We start from the raw sequence: 15,724 nt of genomic DNA, 5'->3' as shown, positions 1-15,724 counted from the left end.
CCTGGAATTAATCCCTGAAAAATGCCTTCCCAGCCTCCGAGTTTTGTTTCCCTGCCTAAGGGCTCTACTCTTTCCAACACCGCCAATGGGAAGAGCCAAACACAGGTCTAGGCTTGCAAGGACGTTGCGATTGCCCCTGGCAGTTTAATTAAAATATGCAGCATGCAAACGGCTTTCACTCTCATGATACGTGATCTGCTATTCCGGGGTGGCCCGGGCGTGTAAGTGGTGGTGATGACATTTACCCGCTGTACCTAATGTACGAGGCCTAGCTCCAGGGCCGCAGACACGGGCCTACAGGGGGTGAGCACTGCTTGGGGCTCCGGCCATCGATAGTTGTCCAGTGAGCGAGCACAGGCGTGGTAGTTGGAGGTATCATGAGCTGGCACCCCACCATTGACGTGCATCGTATTCCAAGTCTCAAGTCACCCATCCATCCTCACCGACAAAGACAAGAGATCGAGAGTTCGCAAGGCAAAAAAGAGGACTGAGTGTTTCCCCTTAAAACGTTGCATCGAGTTAAAGAGACTGATTTGTTGGCGTGTGGACCAGGTCCCCTTATTTCGGATGAGCGCGTGCGTGTGTCAAAGTGCCCTTCTAGGTAAATCGGAGAGGCTGGTATAGACCTTGGTTGTAAGTGGGAGGTTGGGACTCAAGAGGAAGCCTTTCGTTGCAGCCCACCACCAGCCGCTTAAAACTCTTGGTGCAGCGCCCAGAATTCAACGTTGCCGTTTCTCGTCTGCTTTTTTTCCTGCTTGTAATTGATCTCTGACTAACTCTTGGAAGTTTCTTTTTCCCTCGGAACTTCACCACCAAACCTTACTTAGCCGCTCACTCATCCGCATCTCACAGCGACCTTCACTCACCTCCAGTTCCAGTTCCATCTCGGGCACCAACAATACTTCCCCGCGACAACGCAGCCGCATCTCCCGCATTCCAGAAGCTAAGCTAAGCTGAACTGTTTCACAAGGGACTCAGATAAAATCTCGCAACCAGTCTCGGTTCTTACCCAGATCAAATTCCTCACCTTGTGCACTCAGCTCAATTCGAAACTAGCACAAGCTCTGACTGGAATTGGCCTCAAACATCATCATTCCGACCTCGGCTTTGCGCCAATAGTCAACCATTCAATAAAAGTGACGACCACAACCAGAAAACTTTCGCTACAATGCGCTCCGTGACGAGGCCGCTGCTGCTCCTCGCCGCGGCAGCTCTCTGCTCTGCCAAGCCGCTCCCCAGAGATGGTCTTCATGAGCGCGGCTACTCATATCTCTTGCAACGAGCATGCGACTCACCCTGTGGCTCCGATAGTCAATACTGCTGTGGCTCTGGCGAGAGCTGCCAAACATCAAATGGAGTCGCAAGCTGCGTCGCTGCAAAGGGAGGCTGGGTCGGCGATTATACGACTACCTGGACCGAGACCAGAACTTACACCAGCACAATCATGACTCGCTGGGAGCCTGCTCCGGAGCCTACAAAAGGCGTTGACTGTGTGCCCAAAAACGATGAGCAAGAAGCATGTGGTGAGATCTGCTGCGCTGGCTGGCAGACTTGCGCGTTCATGGGTCAATGCTCTGCAAAGCCTGGTTACGAAGAGCCCACCGCTGTTGTGATTACCACTGATGGAAAGATCACCACCCAATACTCGGCGCCTTATCGAGTCACTGGTACCACCACCATCACAAACAGCGGTGCGCCCACCGAGTCCGAGACTGCAACTGAGACTGAATCCGAGGCTTCTGCAACGGCCACCGAGACTAGCGAGGGCGCCGCAGCTGGCGAGACCGGAACTGGTGGTGGGGGCCTGAGTGCCGGTGCCATTGCTGGTATCGTCATTGGCGTCATCGCTGGTGTTGCGCTTCTCCTTCTCCTGTGCTTCTGCTGTATTGCCCGTGGTCTCTGGGTTGCCCTCTTCGGCAAGAAGGACAAAGAGAAGAGCGAGCGTGTCGATGTCTACGAGGAGCGATACTCCCGCCACGGCAGCCGACCACCTCCTTCGGCCTCGGCCCACTCCCGTCGTCCTCGACACAAGGGCTGGTTTGGTATGGGTCGCCGTGGTTCCCCGTCTTCGGCCGGTGATCGTCGTGAGAAGAAGTCAGATGGTAAGAAGTGGCTCGGTATTGCTGGTCTCGCGGCCACGCTCCTTGCTCTCCTCAATCTCAAGAAGGATAAGCGACCTGCGAGCACCAAGCCCGCGCGCTCATCTCGAGGATCATCACGATCGCGGTATAGCGACTCTTATTACTCATACAGTGACTACACCAGTCCCAGTAAGTCTCGCTGACAACCGATCCCATCGCCTTGTCGTACTAACAGTCACAGCAGGCAGCTCAAGCTCAGGTGGACGAACGAACCGCACTCGTCGCACAAGAGACAGCCGAGCGAGGTCGTATTACTCCCGCGACAGCCGGCGATGAAGCCTTTAAATCCCCGCTCCTCAACCTTTTATCCCCATTCGTCACACATATACTCCCCATCCTGTACATGTCTCTGCATTTGACATAAGGATTCGAGCCCACATTGTACACACTCGACTTGTCGCTTCACACATCAAGGCTACTGGCGTTCCTGGTTGTTCACATATTATGGTATTCTGTTGTTACTTTTGCGGCCTCTGCTTTTTTTTTTTCCTTTTCCCCGTTCACCCCATTTCATCATTGATGTTGTTATTTTACCCACGCATTCATGGATGGTTAATGCTGCTGCTTTTTGTTACTCAAGAGATCACGTCACGAAGTGAATTGAAAGGAAGACTAGATGAAATGACTCACAATGAAAGTCAAGAAGGAAAATTACGAGTTTGATATAAAAGATGAATATACTGACGAGGCACGTCTTAGTGTAAATGCGAGCCTCATTTTTCACATGCAACTTTTGATCATAATCTCTCCCCCATCAATCAAAGACAGCCATTGATGTGTGGATCAAAGTCCTGAAATCATGATGCATCGACTCATTTTATCATTCAGTGAGTTGGATAGAATAGATCTTGCTGGGCCGACTTCACGGTCGACAGAAAAAACGCTGTGGGAGTTCCCAGGCACAGATTATGTGCGCATTGGAAAATGATTAAACGCCTTTTTTTCTTCTCATCGCAAAACACCCGAAACGAACCCTCGTCTAAAAGCCGGCCCTTTTTTGCTCCTAAAATGGTCACATACACGAATGAACAGATGCGATTCGATTCGTTGGCGAGATTCAAGTGTTTGTCGGCACCAGAGTCATCATCTCTTTGCTTTTTTGAAATTTGTTTTGTAGCCCTTTTTTTGCTACATGACATGCAACGATGAACCCTTCGCCACTCCTGAGACCCAGAAACGCAAAAGAAACAAGATCCGTGTCCGTACCCGCGCTTATTCGTCCTGGACAATGTTGCCCTTCTCGGAGACGTACAGACCGTCAAGGAACTAGGCCAATCAGTTAGAGTCGAGAAGAGAGACAGTGTGATGCTATGTCCTACCTTTCGGATATCCTTGTTTCGCACCCGGCAGATCTGCTGGATATCGGCGGCACTTTGCGACACGTTCTCCAGAGAGTTACCAGAGAGGACGAGCTCATCCTTCTGGGTGGTGGAAGCCTCAACATCGACACCAGGCTGCATGACAATTCGGCGAACAAGCTTCTCGCCGATGAAGTTTCGGATCTCAACCTCGTACAGGTCGGTCTCGGCGTTCTTGGAGACGTTGACGTTGATGGGGAAATGGGCGTAGACGTATCGCATCTTGTACTTGAAGCCCTTGGTGACACCAATGATCAGGTTGTTGATGAGGGTTCGTACAGTTCGGAGGGTAGCGACATTCTTGCGGACACCGTGGTGAATCTCGATGGAGATCTGGTTCTTCTTGGGGACGGTGAAGTTGACAGCCAGGTGGCTGAGATCCTTGACCAGCTTGCCGCGGGGGCCCTCAACGGTGACAATTCGCGACTTAATGCTGACCTTGACTATATAGAGAAAACGAGTCAGTGTTTCCGTCCTGTGAGTTGGAGATTCTCGTTTCGACGCTCGTGGATAATCCCCTCGGAAATTGCCAGAGTGCCCATTGTGAGCGCAGTTTATTGTTGGTGCTCTTGTGCAGCCCCCATTTGCGAATAGCTCTAGCAATTTTTCGAGGGGACCGATACCCAAATTATTCGAGCGACGACGACGATATCAGACTTGAAAATGAAATAGGGCGCAACGTACCCCCCTCGGGGATCTCAAGGAGCTCCTGGGAATGAATGTACTTCATCCTGCCGGCTGTGAGTTGATATCGGTGTTGAGGGATACAGGCGAAACAAATTCTGAGTTCTTGTGCGGGAAGAACATGGAAAGTGCGTAGGGCTTTCTCTTTCCACGTGAGCGATCGCGGTGGATACTTCACGTGATCAGTATGGAAGCTGTGAGCCAATAAGATCTATTGACCACGAAGAACACCAGTTCTATAAGCATATTATCTGTAATTATGTAGAAAAACATACCGACACTATAAGAAAAGCAATAAATAAAAGTCTCAGTAAATCATTTGTTCTTTTCTTATCTAAATTCATGTTGAACTCAGATCCCATTCATGTCTCATCAACTCGTTCGGCCTGGTTAAGGTACTGGTAACGGCGGCAAGCTCGGTGGGTCTTGATCGGTCCCCTGTCTCCCCGGCCGACGTCAGCGCCGACTCTCCTCAACAGCTCGGTCCAGCTCAGCCCAGCCCAGCCATCCCACTATCATAAAGCTTGCGCCATAGCCTCATCTCACTTATCAACAAAGCACTTGGGCCAAGAGGTATACGGCATACAAAACCGCCCGCCATGTCGTACTTCTTCGCGACTCCCGTCGATATCGACGTCGTCCTCGATGATACAGATGAGCGTTCTATGGTCGATGTCAAGCTAGACAAGAACCGTCGCGAGAAGGCGCCTCTCTTTATGGATGGCGAGTCTGTGAAGGGCGCTGTCACTGTTCGTCCAAAGGATGGCAAGAGGCTCGAGCATACTGGCATCAAGGTCCAGTTCATCGGCACGATAGGTTCGCGACCCCTATACATCGCAATGCCTCCCTGACGCTCTCACACGCTTGGCAAGCTACCTCAGTTACTGACCTCTCGCAAAGAAATGTTCTTCGATCGCGGCAACCACTACGAATTTCTCTCCCTCAACCAGGAACTCGCTGCGCCTGGCGAGCTTCAGCACCCACAAACATTCGACTTCAACTTCAAAAACGTTGAAAAGCAGTACGAATCATACAATGGCATCAACGTTAAGCTGCGCTACTTCGTCCGCGTCACCGTTTCACGCCGCATGGCCGATGTCATCCGGGAAAAGGATATCTGGGTCTACAGCTATCGCATACCCCCTGAGATGAACAGCAGCATTAAGATGGATGTTGGTATCGAGGACTGTCTACACATTGAGTTCGAGTACAGCAAGAGCAAATACCACCTCAAGGATGTCATTGTTGGGCGCATCTACTTTTTGCTAGTGCGCCTCAAGATCAAGCACATGGAGCTGTCCATCATCAGAAGAGAGACGACGGGCGCTGCTCCTAATCAGTATAATGAAAGTGAAACCTTGGTGCGCTTCGAGATCATGGACGGTTCCCCGTCGCGAGGAGAGACAATTCCTATTCGACTATTCCTCGGCGGTTTCGATCTAACACCTACATTCCGCGACGTTAACAAAAAGTTCTCCACGCGTTACTACCTCAGCTTAGTTCTCATCGACGAGGGTCAGCCAAGCCCCCACCCAATCCCATGTCTCTCAGTCACTCAACTAACAACGTTCACAGATGCTCGACGATACTTCAAGCAATCTGAGATTATTCTCTATCGCCAAGCTCCTGACGCTGCACCTGTTCTAAATGCCGGTACCTCATCACTACCTGCGCCCCCAGAGAACAAGTTGGCTGCTGCACAGGCATAAAGATAGATTAGAAGAACCTGGCTGTTGGTCTGATGTACATACCATGTCAACTTCATGCGCGTCCTTTTAGCATCGGGTCCTGGCGTTTCGGGTTTCAAGGCTGGAAGAGCAAGATGATGGAAGATTTGTAGTTTCTGTTTCCTCTGCAAATCAAACTAATACATACACCGTAAACAGTCCCGATAATATGTCCTGGGTATTTCGCCCGTCCGAGTTTTGAAACAATACACCTCTAGTCTACATAAAGTGACCTGTCTTATTTCTGCATTCATGCAATTTCCATTACGTCGTCCGCTTCGAAGCCAAATTGATTGTTGTGAATCGCTGCGATTCGGTCCAGCTCATCCTGATACTGCTTGCGAATATCGGCCAATGACACCACCTTGCGCTTTCCTGCATCTTTCTGTCCAAAGCCAACTGAGGCCTCATCATAAATCCAAGCCTGCTTGGGTTCTACACAGCTGAGAGCGTTGATGAGCAGCAGGTATTGCCTTGTCACCGGTGTATCGAGGATGTCTTCTCCCGTAGCCTCATCTCCCTCTCCAGCGCTTTGCAGCTTGTGTATTCTGTCTAAAACAACCGACGCGGCACCACGGTAGTTATTGTGCTTAATACGCCATGAGTAGAGGACCTGGTGATAGGGGAATCCTTCTATAACATCCAATGATGCTTTTGTCTTCTGAGCAAGGATCTCGTCAACCTCCTGCTGGAGACCAGGGAAAGGGAGAGCAACGAGCTCGTTATTGTGATAAGTCGCACACATTCTATCAATCAGCTTGCGCAGATTTGAGATCTTCATGGCTTGATCCTTAATCGAGACCAATGTTGTGTGTGCGAGCTCGAATTGCGATGTTGCTACTGCAGCGTTGAACAAGCGACTTTGCATGTCAGTCTTGGTGAACATAGCGTCCTGCTTAGTACCCAGGAACTGTATGGCCAGGCGGGCGAAATCGACCACATAAGAGTAGGCTTTCTGCTTCTCGAACAAAGCTACAATGTGCGAATAGTACTTTGCAAGGCCTTGGTACAGGAGGTTCCATTCTGTGTCATCAAGCAGGCCGCTACTATGGCGGTCGCTTCCGGCATTTCCAGCGCCTAGCTATCTGTTAGTGAGGGATCCGTAACGAAATCGGAAGGACTTACTCATTCCAATGGCTGCTCTTCTAAAGATAATTGCAGCGGTATTAAAATCCTTCAAAGCCAGCTGCAAACGGCCCTGAACATATGTGGAGAAGGGGTTTTGGTCGCAGAAAGGCGCAAGATCCAGTGCCAAATCAGCCCTCTCTCGTTTGATAAGAGAGCACTGAACAAGTGGTGGTGAAATTTCGATATCGCTGTCCGGAGCGCACAAGTTGGTGACGAGATCTGTGACACTGGTAGCCAGTGGCTCGGTCTGGTTCGCGAAACCAAGCAGGTGACCAACATGCGCCTCCAGTGCCGTTACGAGTTGAGCGTCCTCAGAGCTCTTCTTCACAGCTCCGCTCTCACTCTTTTCTCGGGTGCCTGGCACTGAGATTTCTGTCTGGGCGAGCCACTTCAGTAGCTCCAAACGTCGCAGGGCTACGACGAGCTGTCTGAATACGTTGCCAATATCAACACGATTGTGAAGAGCCTCTGCCTCGTTGTCGTGCTCATACTCCATGTGGACGAGAAGAATCAACTGGCTGAAGTAGACCTTCCGCTGCAACTCAATACTATCTTGAACGGCTTTGACAACCAGTTTCCTGCCAAAGTCGGTAAGTGGGTGACGTAAGTTCCGTGACTTGGCTTCCTCTGGTGCAGAGATTAGATTCATCACATCGGTGTAAAGCTCGTCTGTCACTATGTTAAAGTTTGGGCCAAGAACATCGACAACTTGGCTGCAGTCATCTTCAGTGATGCCTTGCCAAGATCCAGATTTGTCGTAGAAACATGAAATGCGCTCGAGGTCTGTCTTGGAAGAGTCCTCAAACAGCTCGGGTCGTAGTGCAGCATGGCAGAGCGGCATCAGGTGATCAGGCAACCCGGCAACCAAGTTCAAAGCTGCATTGACTAGAGCCGTTTGTGCAAGATGGTCTTCCTCAGGAGAAGTGAGGTTATGGTACAGTCGCTCCAAGCTGCTGCACTCGCGAATAGCTGAAAGGAAGTCGGCGCAGACAACCCAAGTCATTCCTGTAGAGGGGTCGAGTGTCAACCCGAGTGCTTCTCCTCGTTGCTTGTCCAATTCGAGCAACAGGCGGTAGAACCTCATCCACTGGGCCTCACTGGAAGCGCGGAAGGATTCGTAGTCCATAGCGCCCGAAGAGCCTCGATCTAGCGTTGCAGCAGCCCCTAATATCGAACAAATCGACTCTGCCAACCCTCGAGCCTTGGCAGTAGTCTCTGATTTTCCATAGCCTCGCTCATAAATCGATAATGCGGCCTCTAGGGTCGATTTCGTAAACTGACCAGGCTTCAGGATAAGCTGGAGCCACTTCTCTGTAACATCAGTAGGATCGCAGGGGCCAGAAGTCTCTGCAGCCTGTATGAGGTTATCTGCATAGACGCCATCCCAGTTCTCCTCCCAGCTCTGTGAGATATTCTTACGATCCACTTCGAGCCTTTGCACCCTATACGTCATGTTGTTCTTCCACAGGGTCCAGAGTTGGATAGCGCTCTCTGCAGGACAAGAGAGCGCGAAATCAGCAAGTGTCCACACATCGGAGGATGATGGCGTCAGTGGAACCAAGGCGTTTTTGGGGAAAATGTCTTCGACGATGACGGTATGCGCGTCCTTGGCGATGATCTTCCAGAACTTAAACTCTCCAGCGCCGATGGGAGAGAAGGTTGCGCATATCCTACTACTGCGGCCCCTTCCAACAATCTGTACTAGGTTCGTCTGTGATGGATCAATAGCCCACTTTCCAATCTCCTGAGGGTTCCTCTCAGCATTGAGAATATCGCCTGTATAAAGAATTTGGCCATCATTAATGTTCCAAATTCGCATTCTGTGATCGAGACAGACTGTGATCGCAAAGAGACTATCATCCATTCCGAAACTTGTGATCTGAATCGACGTGGCTGAGCTGTATTCCATATTGATCTTGCCGTTCTTGATCGTGTGTTTTCCCTGGAAAGGAAGAAGACTTCGGAGATTCTGCGCCCATCCCTGAACGTTGAAGAACGATTCCTTCCAGACAAGTGACGATGCTGCAAGAATTAGCATTGGCACGTCTTGACATCACTAGCCCGATAATACTCACGTTCATGAGCTTTGTTCTTGTCAAGCCTGATCATTCCTCCATCGTTGACCGTAATCAGCAGTGTCTCCGCGTTCACAGCAATCATACGATGAGGATGCTTGAAACCCAATCCTGCCGGCGCTTGGACCTTGCCGAGGTCAGAAAGTCCAGCATCAACGGCCGATCTCTTCCTGAATAAATCTGGCCGGAGCGTGAAGCTATACAGCTGATATGCTTGGTCGAGAACAAAAACACAGAGGGAATCGTGCTCTTCGGGGTCCGAAAATGTGACGCATCCTGGCTGAATAGGGACTGAGAAGTGGAAGTTCAAGACAAGCGGGGAATCGGTCGCTTGTGTCTTCTTGCAAATATCAACAGCCCGTATGCTGAGGAGAGTGCCATCCTCCAAAATCCTCCAAAGGAAGCTACGTGGTGTGTCATGCCAAATTCGGTGATAAACAGAAGAGGCTGTCGCTAGGTTCTTCGTTCGAAATGTCGTCTCATCTTCTGCTGTGTTCTCGCGCGCCGGTTTTCGAAAATTGCGGCTCTGTATTGAATTCGAGGGTACTCGGATCGTGACAACAGAAGACGAAGTTGGGGGATCGAGGTTCACTCTTGTCTCTTTGAAGAGATATTGGGTATCGACTTGATCCATTATCGCCCCATGAATCGAGTCGAGCGTGACGAGATGAATTCGAGTACTAGGCGTTGAGTTGTATGTGATGATGGATACCTAAGGTTGTTAACAAAGCGAAATCGCGTAGTAGAATTTCTGGCAGAGGTCGCGACCCACGCTAACCTAAAAAGGTAATCAGCTATTGGTCACTGCATTGCTGCCAACATAAGACTTAAGGTACACAGAAGAAAAGATTGGATGCATCAAAGTTACAGATTGTTGTTCATGTGTCAATTTCATTTCTTTCTTTGAGGCGATTTGCTCCAAAGAAACTCTTTTCATTAGGTATAGAGAATTCCAGCTGAACAACCCAACCACCCTATCCTCTAACATTTAAGTAACATCCATCGCAAAAAACACATGAACCATTAAGACATGCGCCAGCAATCATACCAAGAATCATCACCATATACTCCAGGGATCGTACAAACATGCCAGGTCATCCGCTATAGTCTAATCCTTCTCCATGTCCTTTGGGGCCGGGTCACCAATACCCTCCTCGCCAATGGCAAACAGAGTATCACTTTCTGGCAGGCATGGGCTGTCGTAAATTTTGGCAATACGTGTTTCCGCACGACCCTTCTTGAGACTGATTCTTGTTGTACTGGCATGGGCGATAATGTTACCACCAATGGGCTTCTTTGGATCAGGATTGAACATGGCACTTGGGCCACCATCGACCTGAGCCACGACTTGGTTTGTAATGACAACTGCGATACCAAATTCATCCGCCAGACGCTGAAGCGTCCTCATGAATCTGGCCAAGTGAGTCTGTCGATTCGAGAGCTCACCGCGACCGCAAAAGTCTGTTCGGTAGAGCGATGTTGCACTATCGACGATGAGAAGGGAAAATCTGGTCTCACACATCATAGCTGCAGCTTGGTTGAGTAATTGAAGCTGGTGATCAGAGTTGTAAGCGCGTGCGTACGCGACATTGTCCAAGACCTCTTCGCCAGAAAGGCCAAATCGGTTGGCAACGCCCAGTAGACGAACTGGTCGGAATGTACCCTCGGTATCGATGTACATGCATTTCCCTTCGCCACCGCCCATATCAAAGGGTAGTTGACAAGTCACGGCGAGCGTGTGGCAGATCTGACTCTTTCCGGTTCTGAATTCACCAAACAATTCAGTAACCGAACCTGTTTCGATGCCACCAGCAAGAAGAGTATCGAGGTTCTTGGATCCAGTGGTAATAGAAATGAGCTCGCTGCGACGTTGATGCATCTCTGTGGCCGTGGTGAAACCCATGGGGACGAGCTTGGAGGCTGCGATACTGTCAGTGGTCTTCCCCGATAAATTCGATCCGATAGTCTCTTACCCTCTCCCAAGATCTTGGTCGCCTTCTGTTCCGAGATACCCTTGATCTGTTCCAGCACTCGTCGCGGCGTGTAGGCCACGGACTCGACTGTGTTGTAGCCTCCATCAATGACAAGCTGAATATCTCGCTTCGTCAAACCAGCAATTCCCTGTAAGAATCAATCAGCATCAACTTTCATCACAATTGAGTTTCGACAGAAGTTTACCTCGAGCGCGGAGAGTGGCGTTGGAGCACCAGGGCCAGGCATGCCGCCCTCTTCACCCATCTGAGCCTCATCATACTCCTCGCTCATTATGATTCTCGAATCCTTTTCTTGGATGCTATCGGTCAAAAAGGACAAGGGAATCACAGACTGTACTGTGAACTAGAAATTTGTAAGAAATGGGCGAGGACGGGAGGGAAGGAGGAAATCGCGGTCGCGTCTACCTAGTGCCTTAGTGGGAGGCAACAACGCCACCATTCTACGCCAAATCACGTGTCGCTAGTTGACAAATTACATGACGGTCCACATTTAATCGGTCAACGGAATTGGGGTGTTTTAATTTGTCAGCGGATGGCCATTTGTCTTTCAATCGTTCTGAATTATTTACAGATGATGTACGGAGTAGAGTTTCTTAATTGGATTGATATGATATCATGTTCTTTCACAATCGTATAATCTGACTTTGTGACTTTCATATTTTATCTATCTGCTGACCATGGGGCCCCTGTTTATCTGGCTGTCTTGATTGATATAAGAGCATTTATTCCGCAATAGCAGTAAACCAACGGATGCTTGGGATTGTAATTTTCGGCAATTTCATTAAGTACCAGAATCCTTCTGACGCCTTCAGGTTTATTCTGTCATTTGGGATATAGATCTTCAGGAGGACGTAGTTTAGGTGTAATACTATCACAGTGTTAAGGAGTGAACAACTTCGTAGATATCACAGTAAATATACTGTCACGGACAAATAAATACTGCGGGATACGTCACTTAATTTTTTCCATTAAGACTTAGAATTTGTTTGTAAAAGCAATTGAATTATTAGTTGCTATTGTACAAGGAGCGAATGGCCACGTCAGGCCTACAATGCTATCATGCTAAGAAACTTCCAAACACCGATCCATGCAATGCTAAAGTCGTAAAGATGAGTCATTACTGATCTTGACTTGTCGTGAAATCCGAGAGCTGAATAATGACGTTGTCAAGATTCCGGGGTTGTGGTGTGTAGTCGAGTTTACTCGACGTTGATTCGGCGAGACTCGTGCTTCTTGGCCTTGGGAACAACAATGCTCAGGATGCCATCCTTAAACTTGGCAGAGACGTTGTCCTGATCGACACGAGTGGGGAAGTTGAAGCTGCGAGAGAACTCGCCGAAGGTGCGCTCGGTGAGCCAGTACTTGGATTGATCACCGGGCTTCTTCTCGACCTCCTTGGACTGTTGGTGGTGGGTGACTTCGGTGCTCTCGTGAGCCTTGGCCTCGGCCTCATCCTCGACCTTGGCGTGGTGAGAGTTCTTGGTCTCATCGTTACTCTCGCCCTCGGCAATAGCGCCTTGGGACTGAGAGCCCTCGACGAGACCAGCGGGAGGAGTGCCGGCAGTGTATGTGCGCTCAGTCTTGCCGCGGATGGTCATGGTCTGAGGCTCAGTGAATTCGATTTGGACGTTCTCCTTGGACATGCCGGGGAGCTCTCCATGGAGCTCGTAGGCCTCGCCAGTCTCGCGGACATCGAACTTGGGCTGCCAGTGGGTGAGGCCGCTTCGACGGGTACCACCGGTCTGTTGTCCCTGACGAGAGTAGCTATCGAAGTCGTCGAGGAGACGGAAGAGGGGAGTAAAGGAAGCATCGGAGTTGTAGAAGTTGCGAGGGAAGAAAGCCATTGTGTTTTGCGTTGATGTTTGTTAAGAGTGTGTGTGTATGAGAAAGAGATGGTTGCAGTGTGCAAGAGAGTTATAGTGTTGTGATCGTTGTTGTAGAGATTGTTGCTTGTGTTTGTTTCCTTGTGTTCTGATGAAGATTGGAGTCTAGTTTTAGGGGGGGAGAACGCTTGCTTTATACTCGTTGACGAGGAAGATGTGATCGAGATGGAAGTTTCCTTGCCTTTCGTGAAAGGTCGACGGAACTTACTACTTGGAGGTTCTAGAAACCGTACGACTGCAGAAGAGGACTATGGAAGCATTGGCAAACCTTGTGCGAGGACTACTACGTGATGTTTACATCAAAATCGTACGAAATTAGGTGGCATCGCGAGTCTGTTGGCTGCTCGTGGTTGCATGAAGCTGCTGGACAGTGGTGGATCATGGTGGAAGCTTCCAACCAATTCGGGAGCGTAAACACAATGCAGCCCTTGACTTCTGAGGGCCACGGAAACTTCTGGTCATCACAACAGTTGTCATGAATATTACCCGACCTTGAGCAAGCCAATGAATTCATTGAGGCTTTAAGCAGATCGGTGATCGGTTCCATGGACATTCGAAGAATCAAGGATGGATTCACTACGATGTGTCTGGGGAAAGCGGTCCAAGCGTTGATAGTGCTGACATAACATGCATGACTCCAGTTCTAGTTACCCTAAACCAAGCCCGATCATGCTTGAACAGGAACATTTACTTTCATTCAATATCCATCCTCTCTATGCTCTAGACTCTAGCTTTCCAATATTAGGTACTCTGGCCAGATATTTTCCTTTGCATTATTCGGGACTTGAGACTGATTTTTGTTATTGTTAATAATAATGCCATAACTCAAGTTCCTCTCATGTCAATCATTAGAGTTATTTACATATAACTCCACAGTAAGTATTTTTAAATTAAAAAACCACGATCTTAAAAGTCATAAAAAATAGAGCTTTTACTCAAGTCATTTGATTTTAATCGTATGTCTCAAGAGCTACTACGATATACCTGAGTTGTGTTACATTACCTTTAAAAAGACAGCTTATTTCAAACCAGTATCTAACCTGAAAACCGAGCTGAACAGTTTCCTGTAGCAAGTACCACGTAGCAATCACAGAATATATTAGCATAGGTAGTTATCCCAGTAGCGAACATGCGATGCATGAGAAGGTCCGGGAATTCAGAATTCATTTGGCTTAATCATGTGCGGATATTAACAGAAGCTACCCTGAATCATATAAACAACATTACCTACCTTAGTACCTAGGGAGGGAAAAAGCATTTACAAGTGACGCACCCTGCATTAGACAGACTACCACTAACTTAAGTACCTTATGAATTAACTAAAAATTCTGAATACCTGGCATTCATACAACACAAGACGACAGAAGCCGAGAGGTATTGTTCGGAAAGTAATGAAGGACATTCTTGCTCATGATCATACAGTTATAGGAAGATTTGGAGATGTATGATGATACACAATAATGTCATCCCAAAAGCCTGGAACTAGGACGAGTGTCCAAGCTCATTGAGACAAAAATCTATGAGCTGCAATATGTCGATGACGAGTACGGACCAGTGATTGACCTTAACCGCAATATGCCCAATTGAATATGACATGCTTCCAATCAATTAGTGCTTCTGGGCCGGAAACTCCCAGAAGAAGTTGAACTGAGCACATAATCAGACCAAGAAACATTTGCTGAGAACACAACCGTCGGGACTCAACCAAGTGGCATCAACATTGGTCAGTGATCACCAGGAGTCAGAAGACACTATCCTCAGTACGGTGAATATAGCCCCCATCCGTGTACTGGAATAAAGTATGAGACACTAGTCCCGGCCCAAGAAGTGCGAGGGTAGCTACTCTGGTAGAGGAGCCAGTGGTCGTCCAAGAATTAGCACTAAAGAGAGGGATATTTGGGGGGAAGGGGGGGTTCCGGAAGATATCGAAGTGAACATCTGCATTCTACTCTACACGTGCACCGTGGTCAATGGACATAGAAATGATTCTGTAGACCCGAGAGGGAAATATGATATCGTATGTGCACTGCACCGAAAGGTGTACCGGTCGGTGAGGGAAGGATAGCGTTTGGTGGCGGATTGTTGCATTAAAGACTCGGACGTTCGTGAAGTTCGGCCCTAATTGAAACCCTACGGTTATAGGTGAGTAAAGGGCATATGGGCTGGAGGTACAATACAGTAATGTAAGTAGAATGCCGTGGTGACAAAGAGATAGTGACAAAAGGAGAACGAGTAGAGACTAAAGAGATACACCTAGACCTGCTCAGCTGCGTAGACTCATAACATAATCAAGTTAAATGTAAAACAAGAATAATATTTCTAGTCATATTCTCATCTATCTGGAAACTGTTAAGAAGGGCAGCTAACTAGGAAAAAGGTTATATTACTTATATATTATCCCCTAGACAGTCTAAAGGGTATAATTTTATACTAACTTATAAAAATACCCCGCTTTTTACTATAATATTATATTTATCTATAATATAGATTAATAAAATTATTATAAATTTATAGCTAAAATTAATAATTTAAAGTTTTTAAATTGTTATTAAAAATACTTTAAAAAGTTAGCTATTAAATTAACTTTAATAAAAAGTAAATCATATACGTATTTATAATAGTCTTTTTATTATTATTAAAGCTACCTTACTTTAGGAATTATAATACTTACTCTTTTAGAGGTCTATATAAGACCTAGGTTTTCCTACTTAGGGAACTCCTTTTTCCTTAGAGA

General features: G+C 48.0%; 6 protein-coding genes across 6 annotated transcripts; 2 read left to right on the top strand and 4 right to left on the bottom strand.

Annotated features, from left to right (window-relative positions):
• Positions 1–1,168: 1,168 nt before the first annotated feature.
• Positions 1,169–2,505, top strand: FTJAE_190 (uncharacterized protein; the record flags this gene model as incomplete). The annotated part of the gene is made up of 2 exons (XM_037348037.1): positions 1,169–2,270; positions 2,330–2,505. The coding sequence occupies 2 exons, from the start codon at positions 1,169–1,171 to the stop codon at positions 2,503–2,505; spliced, it is 1,278 nt and encodes a 425-aa protein (XP_037212538.1).
• An 848-nt stretch (positions 2,506–3,353) lies between these two features.
• Positions 3,354–4,229, bottom strand: FTJAE_189 (60S ribosomal L9-B protein; the record flags this gene model as incomplete). The annotated part of the gene is made up of 3 exons (XM_037348026.1): positions 3,354–3,407; positions 3,461–3,942; positions 4,184–4,229. The coding sequence occupies 3 exons, from the start codon at positions 4,227–4,229 to the stop codon at positions 3,354–3,356; spliced, it is 582 nt and encodes a 193-aa protein (XP_037212537.1).
• A 553-nt stretch (positions 4,230–4,782) lies between these two features.
• Positions 4,783–5,892, top strand: FTJAE_188 (PEP8-vacuolar sorting targeting; the record flags this gene model as incomplete). Its single annotated transcript, XM_037348015.1, has 3 exons — positions 4,783–4,999; positions 5,084–5,698; positions 5,759–5,892. The coding sequence occupies 3 exons, from the start codon at positions 4,783–4,785 to the stop codon at positions 5,890–5,892; spliced, it is 966 nt and encodes a 321-aa protein (XP_037212536.1).
• A 268-nt stretch (positions 5,893–6,160) lies between these two features.
• Positions 6,161–9,747, bottom strand: FTJAE_187 (DNA repair rad51; the record flags this gene model as incomplete). Its single annotated transcript, XM_037348004.1, has 3 exons — positions 6,161–6,987; positions 7,036–9,060; positions 9,114–9,747. The coding sequence occupies 3 exons, from the start codon at positions 9,745–9,747 to the stop codon at positions 6,161–6,163; spliced, it is 3,486 nt and encodes a 1,161-aa protein (XP_037212535.1).
• Positions 9,748–10,221: 474 nt separating this feature from the next.
• Positions 10,222–11,378, bottom strand: FTJAE_186 (dna repair rhp51; the record flags this gene model as incomplete). Its single annotated transcript, XM_037347993.1, has 3 exons — positions 10,222–11,033; positions 11,087–11,234; positions 11,292–11,378. The coding sequence occupies 3 exons, from the start codon at positions 11,376–11,378 to the stop codon at positions 10,222–10,224; spliced, it is 1,047 nt and encodes a 348-aa protein (XP_037212534.1).
• Positions 11,379–12,306: 928 nt separating this feature from the next.
• FTJAE_185 (30 kDa heat shock) lies at positions 12,307–12,951 on the bottom strand (the record flags this gene model as incomplete). The annotated part of the gene is made up of 1 exon (XM_037347982.1): positions 12,307–12,951. The coding sequence occupies one exon, from the start codon at positions 12,949–12,951 to the stop codon at positions 12,307–12,309; it is 645 nt and encodes a 214-aa protein (XP_037212533.1).
• Positions 12,952–15,724: the final 2,773 nt, after the last annotated feature.

This window comes from Fusarium tjaetaba (assembly GCF_013396195.1).
Source record: "Fusarium tjaetaba strain NRRL 66243 chromosome Unknown NRRL66243_c0000010, whole genome shotgun sequence".
Classification (NCBI taxonomy): Eukaryota; Fungi; Ascomycota; class Sordariomycetes; order Hypocreales; family Nectriaceae; genus Fusarium; species Fusarium tjaetaba.
Note: the sequence above shows the minus strand (reverse complement) of the source record. Positions and strands in the feature narration are given on the sequence as shown.